Source organism: Phocoena phocoena, chromosome 15, assembly GCF_963924675.1.
Source record: "Phocoena phocoena chromosome 15, mPhoPho1.1, whole genome shotgun sequence".
NCBI lineage: Eukaryota > Metazoa > Chordata > Mammalia > Artiodactyla > Phocoenidae > Phocoena > Phocoena phocoena.
Window position 1 is genome coordinate 5,845,926 of NC_089233.1, and position 12,052 is coordinate 5,857,977.

Sequence of the window (12,052 nt, forward strand, 5' to 3'; positions counted from 1 at the left end):
AGAGCAATGGACATGAAGGGGAGACACATTCCAGAGGAGACACATTCCAGATAAACTGTGTAACAGAAATGAGAGGACTTGAGGATAAATTAGATATGAAGAATGACAATGAGGCTCGTTTTTTGGTTTGGGCAACTGGGTAGATTTAATGAAGTGGGGATGACTGTTAGAGAGAAAGGTTTCTGGGGAGAGGGGATCAAGAAGACTGTTTTGGACACGTTAAGCTTAGTCTACTAGGCATGTTTGGGGGAGAAGAAGAATGTCATGTTTCCAACCTCAAATAACTGTGGAGAAAAAAATGCTACCTTACCGCACCCCCAAAGAAAACTTGCCTAATTTTTTGAGTGTGGATTATCCTCAATAAAGACTGAGAAGAGTTAAATCAACATCCCATGAGTACATGCAGGCCTTCTGCATATGAGTATTGATTATTGTAAAGCATACGAATTTATTATAGTTGGATTAAGTGTGCTTCTGAGAATTTTTGTATCGGCCCGTGAAATGATTATCCATTTAGGATGAGAGAAACTATCCTCTCTCTCCTGTAAAATGTGTTTTTAAAGACTAAAACAAATTGCATGCTATTTTTTTAACCTAGAAACAAAAACACATTTAAAAAAACAACAAACCAAAAAAACTTTTTGAGGCTGGCTTGTATCTTGCCTCAGGTGAGGAAATGTTTATGAGAACTCTCTGGAAACTATGAAACACCGTACAATATAAGGCATTACTAATACTCATACGTACGAACACCCATCAAGCAATCATCAGACCTATGATTTGTAGGTAATATATGTAGAAATACAATACAGTAAAACTAAGATTTTGATCCCAAAGATCTAAGAGAATAAAAAGGCAACAAATTACATGTGGCTATAACTTTGTCTACTTCTACAGAGTCAGATAGCAATATTTCTTTTTTAGGCACCACTAAAATTAACAAACAGGCCTTTTTAAAAGTTCAAAATAAACGTATTGATTATAAATACTTGGGAAATATACCAAATTATTATTGCTGGCTTATGCAAGTCAACATTTTTATCCCACTTTAGGGAGGAGGTTATTTTACAAAAACAGGTCAGAGATAACCCCAAGTGACATTCCAAATAAATGATATAAACCAGCACTATTATTCAGAATCAAGACCCCAGTCTTTCAAAAGGCTCTCTATAAAAAGTAGGTCTAAGTAGGATTAGATTCCTGAATCTGGAAAGAATCATTCAGGCTGGAATAAGTTTTTAATATGCTAGAACAAGGGCATTTGTTTCGGGGGAGTATTCTCAGTATCAGAATGAACATATTCTCTGGAAGAATGTCTGTTCAGACCTGCAATGCAATGTATATAAACATGGATATATACCCTCAGATGCTATTTTAGCCCTTTACAATACATTTGGCACAATTTGCATTTTCAGAACGCCTACATTTGAAAACAATTACAATTAGCAATTAATATACTAGTTGCTCTAAGAAACTCTTTTCTTCTTAAGAGTTGTAGATTTTTTTTTGTTTGTTTTTCACATTTTTAATTGTTGAAAAGCAATACATGCTCAAGGGGTGGGGGAGAGAAAGGGGGCAGGAGGGGAGATGAAATAGTAAAAGGAATACAATAAAACCAAGTCTCTCTCTCTCATCTGGACCCTCAACCCCAGTTTTCCTCCCCAGAGGAAATCACAATCAATATTTCGACAGAGTCCTTCCAGTGATATCTATGCAGATAGATCTATAAGTTTCCCTTTTATCTTTATCTTGTTTTATTACTCAAATAGTATGTACAATTTCCACTCTTCTGAATCATGCTTTTCCCCCACTCAATAACATACCTTGGAGAATATTCCATATCAGAACACAAAGCACTATCTTATTCTTTTAAACAGCTACACCTCCCTGGGGATATATCATAATTGATTTCACTAGTTCTCTATTAATGCATATTTGTTTTCAGTCTTTTACAATTTCAAACAGTGCTACAATGACTTTGCACATAAGCCTTTACATAAGTGTGTGAATATATCTGTAAGAAAAATTCCTAAGGGTAGAATTGTCAGATCAAAGGATGTATACATTTATTATCTGATATCAGACTGCCCTTCTTACTACATTGTACCAATTTATATTCTCAACCAACAGTGTAAAAGTTTCTGCTTTTCCACACCTTTGTCATCATGACATATTTTCAAACTCTAGTCTCTGCCAATCTGCTAGATGACAAACTGTTTCACCCTTAGTTTTTTTGTTTTTTGTTTGTTTGTTTTGGCTGTGTTCGGTCTTCGCTGCTGCGCACGGGCTTTTCTCTAATTGCGGTGCACGGGCTTCTCACTGCGGTAGCTTCTGTTGTTTTGGAGCACGGACTCTAGGTGCGCGGGCTTTGGTAGTTGTGGTGCACGGGCTCAGTAGTTGTGGCTCGCGGGCTCTAGAGCGTAGACTCAGTAGTTGTGGTGCACGGGCATAGTTGCTCCGCAGCATGTGGGATATTCCCGGACCAGGGCTTGAGCCTGTGTCCCCTGAACTGGCAGGTGGATTCTTAACCACTGAGCCACCAGGAAGTCCCTCACCCTTAGTTTTAATTGGTATTTTGTTTGGACTGAATAGGGCTGAGTGTCTTCACATGCTTGAAATCCATTTTCATTCTTTTCTGTGAATTGTCCGCATCCTTTGCCAAATAGGTTATTGGCCTTTTTCTAATTGATTGTGAAAGCTCTTTATATATTAAACAAGCTTGACTTTCATAATATATAGATTACAAATTGTTTTTCCTAGTTTGTCTTTGGCTATCGATTTTTATCCACTTTATTTTTCCATGGAGAAATTTTCTATCCAACTACTAAAGTTTTTTTATGTTTTATACCTGTTTTTCAGCTGCTTCTTTTGGATTTTAAAAGATATAAAATCATACTGCCTGCAAATAATAGGAATTTTGCTTTCTGATGTCTTTCTCTGGTTCATAACAATTGTTAACAGTGTACATCCGTGTTGCTCCTGATTTTAATGGGAATGCTTCCAAGGTTTCACAATTAAAAATGATGCTCGGGCTTCCCTGCTGGCGCAGTGGTTGAGAGTCCGCCTGCCGATGCAGGGAACACGGGTTCGTGCCCCGGTCCGGGAAGATCCCACATGCCGCGGAGCGGCTGGGCCCGTGAGCCATGGCCGCTGAGCCTGCGCATCGGAAGCCTGTGCTCCGCAACGGGAGAGGCCACAACAGTGAGAGGCCCGCGTACCGTAAAAAAAAAAAAAAAAAAAAAAAAAAAATGATGCTGGCTTTGGCTCGTGACTTCTCTAAGGAACTTTCTGAATGCATAGAGAATTTAACAGTTCATTCTTGAGTATTATTTTTCCATGTTTATCAGTAGATTCCATTGATTTTCTTCAGTGTCAAATACATCACTAGCTTTAGCACTTACGTGATTATTTAGGAATAAGAAATAACAGGAATCTATGACTTTGGATTTACACTGTCTACTCTAGAAATAATTCAAAACTACTCATCAAAATATTTAATCCGTATCAAGTCCTCGCCTGATATAAAAAGGCAGGTACTTCCCATTACAGATAGGAAGACTGAGTCACAAATAGATTATAACTCCACCCACCCCCTTTCTTCACTGTGGCACTTTTGGGAGTTAGAAATAAAATCAGACCTTCTGAATCCCAGTCCGGTGGTTAAGCCACAAGAAAGCACCAAGGCCTTTAGAGAATTGAGCAGATGCCCAATGTACAAAGAAGAAAGCAGGCTGCCTTCTACAACCCCCTCACCCCCGCTACGGCTTCACAACATTCTCTTCCAGACTCCCTGTAAGCAACCTCCAAGTTGGACTCAGGAGCCTAAAACATCTGAAATGCATCACCCAGCAGCCAGCATAATAGGTCCGTTCTCCGTGATACATGATGCTGCCGACATTCCTCAGCCAATTAGAATTCCTTTCAGCTGCAATGGAGGTGAACACAGCTGGAATTACAGAGTGGGGCCATCACCAGACGCACTGATTGTACATTATTTAAGCCTTGTTTTAAGACAATAAGAGGATTTTTTCCCCTTTAATCTAGAAATATGGAAACACCATTTCGCTTAGTTTAAGTGTCTAAATGGATTCGATTTCATCTGTAGACACAACAGGAATTCTAACATTTTAAAAACAAGATATGTCTGATTCACAGGGTTATGAGCTTTTGGTTTTTTTCGAGAGAGCTCGACAGCTCTCAACTAGAATGGCCTTAGGGACTTTGGGCAGCTAGATGCCGCGACAACAAGCCACTTTAAGTGAGGGGCTTTCTCTCAATAAAATTCACTTACAAAACAAGCAAACTAGTCATTTGAGTTGTTCGGTGACAAAAAAACAAACATAACAAACCCACGTATTTTTTACTAACTCTTTGTTTAAAAACATTTAGTCACTGAAATGGTTTTGAAATAACAAAAAATTGATTTAAGTGAGAATCCTAAAGGTTAGGGTTTCTCACCCAGAAAATTAGAGCATGGCACAGGCACCAAATTATTTCATCCATTTCAGAAGGTTTTTTGAACTTCCTTTTTGCTCTGAGTACTCAATAAAATGCACGATTCAGCTATTTTAACTTTTAACCAGTGCCCACAAACATGTTACAGAACAGCCAGGCTAGTGAACTGGATCAGTGAGCTGATGTTGAAATATTATGGGTCAGTCTTTTTTTTTTAATTCAGGAGGAAATACTTCTTCACAAGTGACTCAGGCCCCAGGACCCTCCTCGTCACCCAATGTTCCACATTAGAACTGGCCAATGTGACCAAACAGAAAAGGAAAATCTGCAGAAGAGAAGAAAAAACCTGAAGTTCAGACACAACTTTCATGTTTGCAAAAATAGGAGTTTATGAACTAACAAAGAAATAGGATTGAAATAAAAAATGCTAGTTTGATAAACCACAACTACTATAAAAATAGAGATACAGCATATGAAATAGTTCATTTCTCAAGCCAGTTAGGTGGGTCAAGAAGATTCTTTTTTAATGGATTTGAGGGGGGGGAAAAGGTTTTTCTTAAGACAGCATAGATGTGACCAAATCACAAAATCAACACGAGAGGGACTTCCCTGGTGGTCCAGTGGTTAAGACTCCGTGCTCGATTCCGCGTGTGCTGCCACTAAGACCCCAAGCAGCCAAATAAACATTTTCCCCCAAAAATCAATACCAGAACGTGTACTTGGCAGAGGGTTATTGCTTTTAAAGTATAACTGCAGTATAGGTTTTGCAGTAGCATTTGATCTAGCCCATCCCACATCCTTAGATGATTCGGCTCAAAGTAGTACCTTGGCGGCACCTGCATGAACTTGAGGCCGACTCTAAGGAAAATGTTAGGCAAACTCAGGTGGAGGGTGAATGTTGGGTAACTAGTGATGACTTATTCCTTCTTATCAGAGTTCCAGTTGTTAAAACAAGAGTTCTGCCCGCCTTACATAAGTCAGGTACAAATTGACACAGGCAACATCTTCACAGATTTCTTAATCTTTCTTAAGAAAAACCTATTTCAAATCAATTAGGTCACCTGTGATTGATCAATTAACGTTATAAACAGTTATGACTACAAACTACTTCTCTCCAAGCTGGATCATCTGGATGCCAAAAACAAGTCAGCCTTATGTTACATGTGCTATAACTCTAAAAATAGTTTCTATTTTCTATTCTATTTCCATAGGCTATCAAGAAGGTTTCCCCTTGTCTACTTGGAATTAGAATTTTTCTCCCTTCCCAATATACAGTCAACACTCCAAAAAATATAAAAACACAAGGAAATATGAGAGTATTTCAAGGCATAAAAGCACCAAAGAAAAAGTTTAGGCATTTGGTATTTCAACTAACTGGTTAACATTAGAATAAAATTTAATTTGTTTGAAGAGCACTGTGGAACCCTGAGCTCAAAATTCCATTTTTACCAAAGTGACCTAAATAATGTATCTGGGATTCATATGTGCACCATGTAAGAACAAAGTTTTTGCAAATTCTGCTTGAATTTAAAATAAAAATGTTTCCAAAGTGTTTGATTTGCCAGGGGACTCTACAATGTCTGCAAGATAATGCTCTTCAACCAAGATCACTTGATTTTGTACATATTATGCCCCAAACCTACTGAAACCATTTAAAAATGATTTTCCTGTTAAAATACCACAAAGACACTCATTAAAATCATAGTCATTTCAATATAAAGACTCACACATTCTTCTACTAGTTTAGGCCAGCTTTCCAAAGCAGTGCAACATACGACCCAATAGCTTTCAAAAACAAAAAGGGCTCCAGAGGAAGGGGAAAAGAAGAAATCATAAATGTAACCAATACACAAAAGTAATGCTTGACATAAATCAAACAGGAGGGCTGTGTTTTAACACAAATTCTGAATATCAGGACTGACACTTAACAAAAGCAAGCATAAGCAAACGGTAATTTGGAATAAATAGGCAGACAAACTGACATATCCTTGAGAAGGAAAGAACATCATAATGGAGTTGAAATCTCATTTTATATATTAGGAAACTGAGAACCCAGAAAGGTTAAATAATTTATTCTATATCATGCAGTTAATGGCTGATCTTACCAGAATCAAGTCTCCTAATTCTAAGCCCACCAACTGCCTAATACAACTGTGGACACCAAAGTTCTAAATACTCTTTCATAATCCAACGTCTTCATACTTTCCATTGAACTGTGCCCTGTGTGGTATTCGCTGACTGGTTAGAACAGCCCTCGTTTTAAAAAATTATTTTTTCAAATATCACACAGAGAAATAAACTCTGAAACCCGTAACAAAAGTACACACCTCTTGAAAGATGGCTTCCCAAGATGCCAGAAGTGCAGAGATTTCAAACTCCCCCCGACAAGCTCAAAGATGAGGCCAAAACCTATTCTACCGCCAACAAATATCTAGTTCTGACGTTTCCACGTAAATTAACGTTCATCAGACAACTGGCATCAAGTGTGTCTGCAATCAATGCTAAATTCTCAACCTTGCTGCAGGGAGGACCACACTCACAAAGCCCGTTAGATCATGAGTAACGTCAGCTGGGGGAAAGGGAAAAGGAGTATTGGAAAGAACACTCATCACCTGATCCTGCGATAGCAAACACCATCCAAAAACTCTTTAAAGCATTTCTGCATCTATGACATCTAAATTTCTGAGTCCAAAAATAATTTGGGAGGAAGGACAAAACCTCCACTACAGGAGGAAAAGGCTCACATCCAGACCTGCCAACTAGGCTTGATTAATATATAAATACACCTGACACAAACGTTGTAATTAAAACCTAGTCCTTCTAAAACATTAATCACATTTCTACCCCAACTCACAAAATCAGTTACTTCTGCTTTTAACAAGAAAACTGAAACTAATCTGATGTCAATTATAGATTACACTGTAAATGAGAACCAAATGAAAGTTGTCAGTAATTAAAGTTTTACAAGCATTACAAAGTCAGAAACGTGGCTTTTATGTAACCATAAAAATAAGAATGTATATACTGTATCTATGGTGAGTGAGAGTTTCCTACCAGCCCTGGAATAAAGAATTATGTTTCTCCAGAAACAAAGATCCCTAGGATATACTTGTCACTTACAAAACCAGAGTCTGGGTTTGGGTCCAAATCATTATCTGATGTGATTGTATTATCTGGTCATAACCTGATCTGACATCTTTATACAAAAAAAACTATTTCCCCTTCCTTGAAACAAAAAATGGATCATGCAACAACTAAGAACTCTCAGAGGAAATTTTCGTTTGGAAAAAAAAAAATCACCCATTGCTGTTTTCAGGGATTTCACCAATGATTGAGGGCCATGCATTTGCCATAAAGTGTCCAAAATGATCATTCTCTTTTTCAAAGAATCTGACCAGACTGACTTTTAAGTCATCATCAGACCAGTCACTGAACAGAAAAATCCAGGGGAAAATCCCCAACAGGGATTAGCCTGAACTTTTTATTTCCTTTCCAGAGCGGGAAATATTCACGTTTGGAAAGTCCCCCAGCAGAACCGTATTTGTAACACTACAATCTGGCCTCAGGTGTGAATTTAAACCGGAAGACGGGGCAGCAGACCCGCAGGAATGGGGAGAGCGAGAAAGAGCAGATGAGGGTGCAGACTGGTCCAGGATCTCTGGAGCCCGCTAGCGAGGGGCAAGCCGACAGACACCGCTGGCAGCTACACACACCCGAACCACCACGCCGCATGCCCAGAGCAGAGCTTCGCGCTCACCCTTGAAGGTTGCACTATGAGCCACCTAGGAGACACGGGCATTTCATTGAAGACTCAATGAGAGTGAATCAAGGAGTCTGCGTTAGTGCAGCTGCCAAAGCCTCCAGAGTGTGCGTGGGGTGCGGGCGGCGGGGGTGGGGGGGAGGTTTTTCAAGGATGCTGGCGGGTGGGAGAGGGGTGACGGTAAAGGAAAGAACTGAAGAAGCACAGTCAAGAGTAGGTAGTGGCCTGGCCTGAGAGAGAAAGGAAGTGGACTAGACTGAAGAGGTCTGGACCAGAGGGGAAATGAGAACAGGACTGGGAGAAGCTACGAGATAGGATTCAGGAATTCGAGGCTGAAGGAAAGGGTGGAGGCCGCCAGACAGAAGCAAGGGGGCGGGGCTGGGAGATAAGCGGGGGCGGGACTAGGTAGAAAATAAGGGGCGGAGTTTAGGGGAAAGTGAGGGGGCGGGGCTGAAGAGAAGAAAGGGGCGGGGCCCGGAGGGGAGAAGCTGGGGGCAAGTGGGGGGTGGGGAAAGCAAGAGAACGATGAGGGATGGGGTGAGAAGTCAGTGGGTGGTTGGGGGAGAGACCTGGAGGGAGAAGCGAGAGGCAAGGCCGGGAGGGGAGAAGCGAGAGTTCAGGTGGGGGGAGAGACAGGGAAGAGCCAGAGAATGGGAAGGTGGCGAGAAACGAGGGGAGAGACTGAGAGGGAAAAGAGAGGGGGCAGGTGAGGGGAGAGGGAAGAAATCCTGAGGGAGGAAGGGGTTGAGAAGCGGGGGGCGGGGCCAGGAGAGGAGAAGCGAGGGGCTAGAAGGAGAAGGGAGCGAGAGGAATGGAGGGGAGGGAGACGGAGGGGGTCCAGGAGGGGAGAAGTGAGGGGGCGGGGCCAGGAGGGGGGAAGCGAGAGGAGGGGGCAGGTGAGGGGGAAAGAAGGGAAGCGAGAGGGCGGGTGGGGTGGGGGTGAGAAGCGAGGGGGCGGGGCCGGGGAGAAGCGAGGGGGCGGGGCCGGAGGGAGCAGCGAGGGGCACTCGCCGAGGGGGGCGACCAGGTCCTGGGACAACGGCCGGCGTGGGGGAGGGCCACTTCCCCAGGGCGCCCTGCGGGAAATTCCGGGGCTGATGAGGGGCCGTGCGGGGTGCGAGTGGGCGCCGGGTGTCGGCGGGGGCCTCCCGCCGGCCGTACCTGTCAGACGGATCTTGATGCTGGAGCCGTTCCTGCGCGTCCCGGGGTTCGACATCTCCCGCCAACGATCGGGCAGCCGCGGATCCAGCGCTGCCGCCCCCCGGCCCGGCCCGGCCCGGCCCCGCCGCCGCCGCCTCAAGGTTACGGCTCCGGGCTGGGCGCCGGGGTCCGAGCCGGGACACGAACTCCGCGGCCCAGGCGTCCGGGCGGCTGGCGGATGGTCGAGCCGGGGGATCGGCTCTCGACCCGGCGCCCCCGACCCTCGCTCGCTCCCAGCCGAGCCCAGTCCGGAGCCGCCACCGCTGCCGCCGCCGCCGCCGCCACCACCACCACCTCAGAGCCGGACGCCAGCCGCCCTCGCCGCTTCCGCCGCCGCCACCGCCTCCCGGAGCCGCGCGCGCTCCCGCCGTCGTGCCGGCCCGGCCCTGCGCGCGCCCGGGTCGTGCAGCCCCCACGCCTGCGTGCGTGCGCGCGCCCGCGGGGATGTCTGGGCGGGGCGCGCCGCGCGGCTGCGTCGCCCGCTCAGCCCAGGGCGCTAGGGGTCCGGAGCCGGTGGCCGGGTTCCCGGCACCCGTCGGACCGGGAGGCGGGAGGAGGAGATCGGGTGCTGGGGCCGAGCGCTTCGGAGGCCCGCGGAACCCGGCGCGGTGTGCAGAGCCGCGGGGCCGGGAGCGAGCGCCGGGCACACACCTAGGCGGGCGGGACGGCTGGGCCAGCGCGTGGTCGCCTTTGGTCTTCGCCACATTCTCGAAGGGAACCGGTTTGCCGATGCGGACGTTGAGGTTCAGAGAACGGAATCGATTTTCCAGGTCTCTCACTCAAGGCTCCGAGCTCCTGAGAGCTGTTGAAGGGGGGCTTACAGGAAACCGTGGCCTGTTACTACACCAAGCACTTTGCACGAATAGGCATGCAATCCCAGTTTATTTACTTTTAGTAAAGAGCATCTAGACAACGCAATTTCAAGGGAGGAACTTCTAGAGACAAAGTCCCCTAGGTGTGTTCTGGGCAACTAGTGCGCTCTATTGACCCATAACAAAGTTGCCAGAATCGCAGAAAGTGCCATATATGGACACGGTAAACAAGATGCGAGAGATGGATAAAGAGGTAGATAAGATGTTTGTCATTATCCAATCTGCGTACAGTTTAGCCAAGCAAAAAGGCAGCTTTATGGCCTGTGTTTCCCTGCCTTCTGTTAACACTTCTCCCACAGTCGCAGGGTAGAACTAAAAGCCCATTATGCTTTCTCCAGCAAACAGACTCCTCTGTTTGTTAACCCGTTACAGAGAGGAAATACTGTGTTGATAGAGAGGAAAAGCTGGGTTTGTTTATCAGACTTGTTTTTGACCAACTACCTGATTCTTTGAATGCCTTTTTTGGTTTGTGTCCTAAGGAAACCAGGCTCTGAGCCCTTGCAGCCATCCCTTGCAGCCAGAGACCTGTCTTGGGGTCACAGTCTTCAGAATAGATCCCTCTTCCTGGAGCCCCTTGACATGTCCACCTACTCAGGCTGAGCTCAAGACTCTCTCCTAGCCTGGATTCAAGGCTGCCTCTCCCAGCCTCAGTCAGTGACATAAAAGGACAGACCTAGATCGTTTCTATGGCCCCTTGCAGCTCAAACTTTGATTCTAGTGAAATATCCAAGAATACAAACTATGTTGAGTCAACAGAGCAGTAGATCCAGAATCCAGCTGTTTCTCTTTGAGGCAATTGTCACTGAGTTCCTGAATCTGAATCAATCCATTTAGAGCCTGCAATGCCTCGAGTAATCCCCATTCTTCTTTTAGTCCAGTCAGTATTTCTCCCTCTGCTTTGTTCGCATATTCAAGAAGTCTCTTCTCTGTAAACCAGACTAAACGTCTTTCTTTCTCTGCTTACCTGAGTGTGGGACCCTGTTCTTATCTCAGCTGTTTCCTACCTGAAAACCTTTCATTTTTTTTTTTTTTTTTCATTTCTTAACCTCATTGTTTTCTTACCTTCCTAGATGTCTGGGCCTTTTCTTGTTTCCTCAACAGCTGAGTCAGACCACTTCTGGAGGTTACTGGATTGCATTTCGTTTATCATTAACAAGTAATACATGGCTAGGGACAAGGAACATAAGTAAGTCAGAGCTCCAGCACTTCCGAGGCTCTGTTGGTTGGATGAAGCAGACAAGAACTGATAATGATACAGTGATAGAGATGTGCACAGAGGCTAGGAATAGGACCATTCTACCTGAGGAGAGAGATGGGAAGAGCTTAGAAGAGTCACAGAGGATCTTGATCTAGGGCTTTAGAGGCAAGTTTAAGTTCAAGTTTGTTGGGCAAAGAGGTGGGGAAGGGCATTATAGACAGAGGGAACAGCATGTGCAAAGGCAGGAAAGTGAATGCATTTCCCAGCGCAGTTTTCAGTGTAAGTGCAGTCACGTAGCTGCTGGATCTTCTCTCCTTACACCCTACTCCATTAAAAGTTGATAGAGATGATAAAAGATATTTGCCCACTTAAAAATCATCACCCAGGCTTCCCTGGTGGCACAGTGGTTGAGAGTCCGCCTGGCAATGCAGGGGACACGGGTTCATGCCCTGGTCCGGGAAGATCCCACATGCCGCGGAGCGGCTGGGCCCATGAGCCATGGAGGCTGCGCGTCCAGAGCCTGTGCTCCGCAGTGGGAGAGGCCACAAGAGTGAGAGGCCCGCGTAC

At 44.9% G+C, this 12,052-nt stretch overlaps 1 protein-coding gene across 1 annotated transcript in view; it reads right to left on the reverse strand.

The window, feature by feature from the left end:
* Nucleotides 1-12,052, reverse strand: part of SMURF1 (SMAD specific E3 ubiquitin protein ligase 1) — a 108,407-nt gene that overhangs the window by 89,982 nt on the left and 6,373 nt on the right. The window contains exon 2 of the mRNA XM_065892336.1: nt 9,240-10,193. Within this exon, the coding sequence (XP_065748408.1) occupies nt 9,240-10,193 (954 nt within the window). The remainder of the gene's footprint in view (nt 1-9,239; nt 10,194-12,052) is intronic.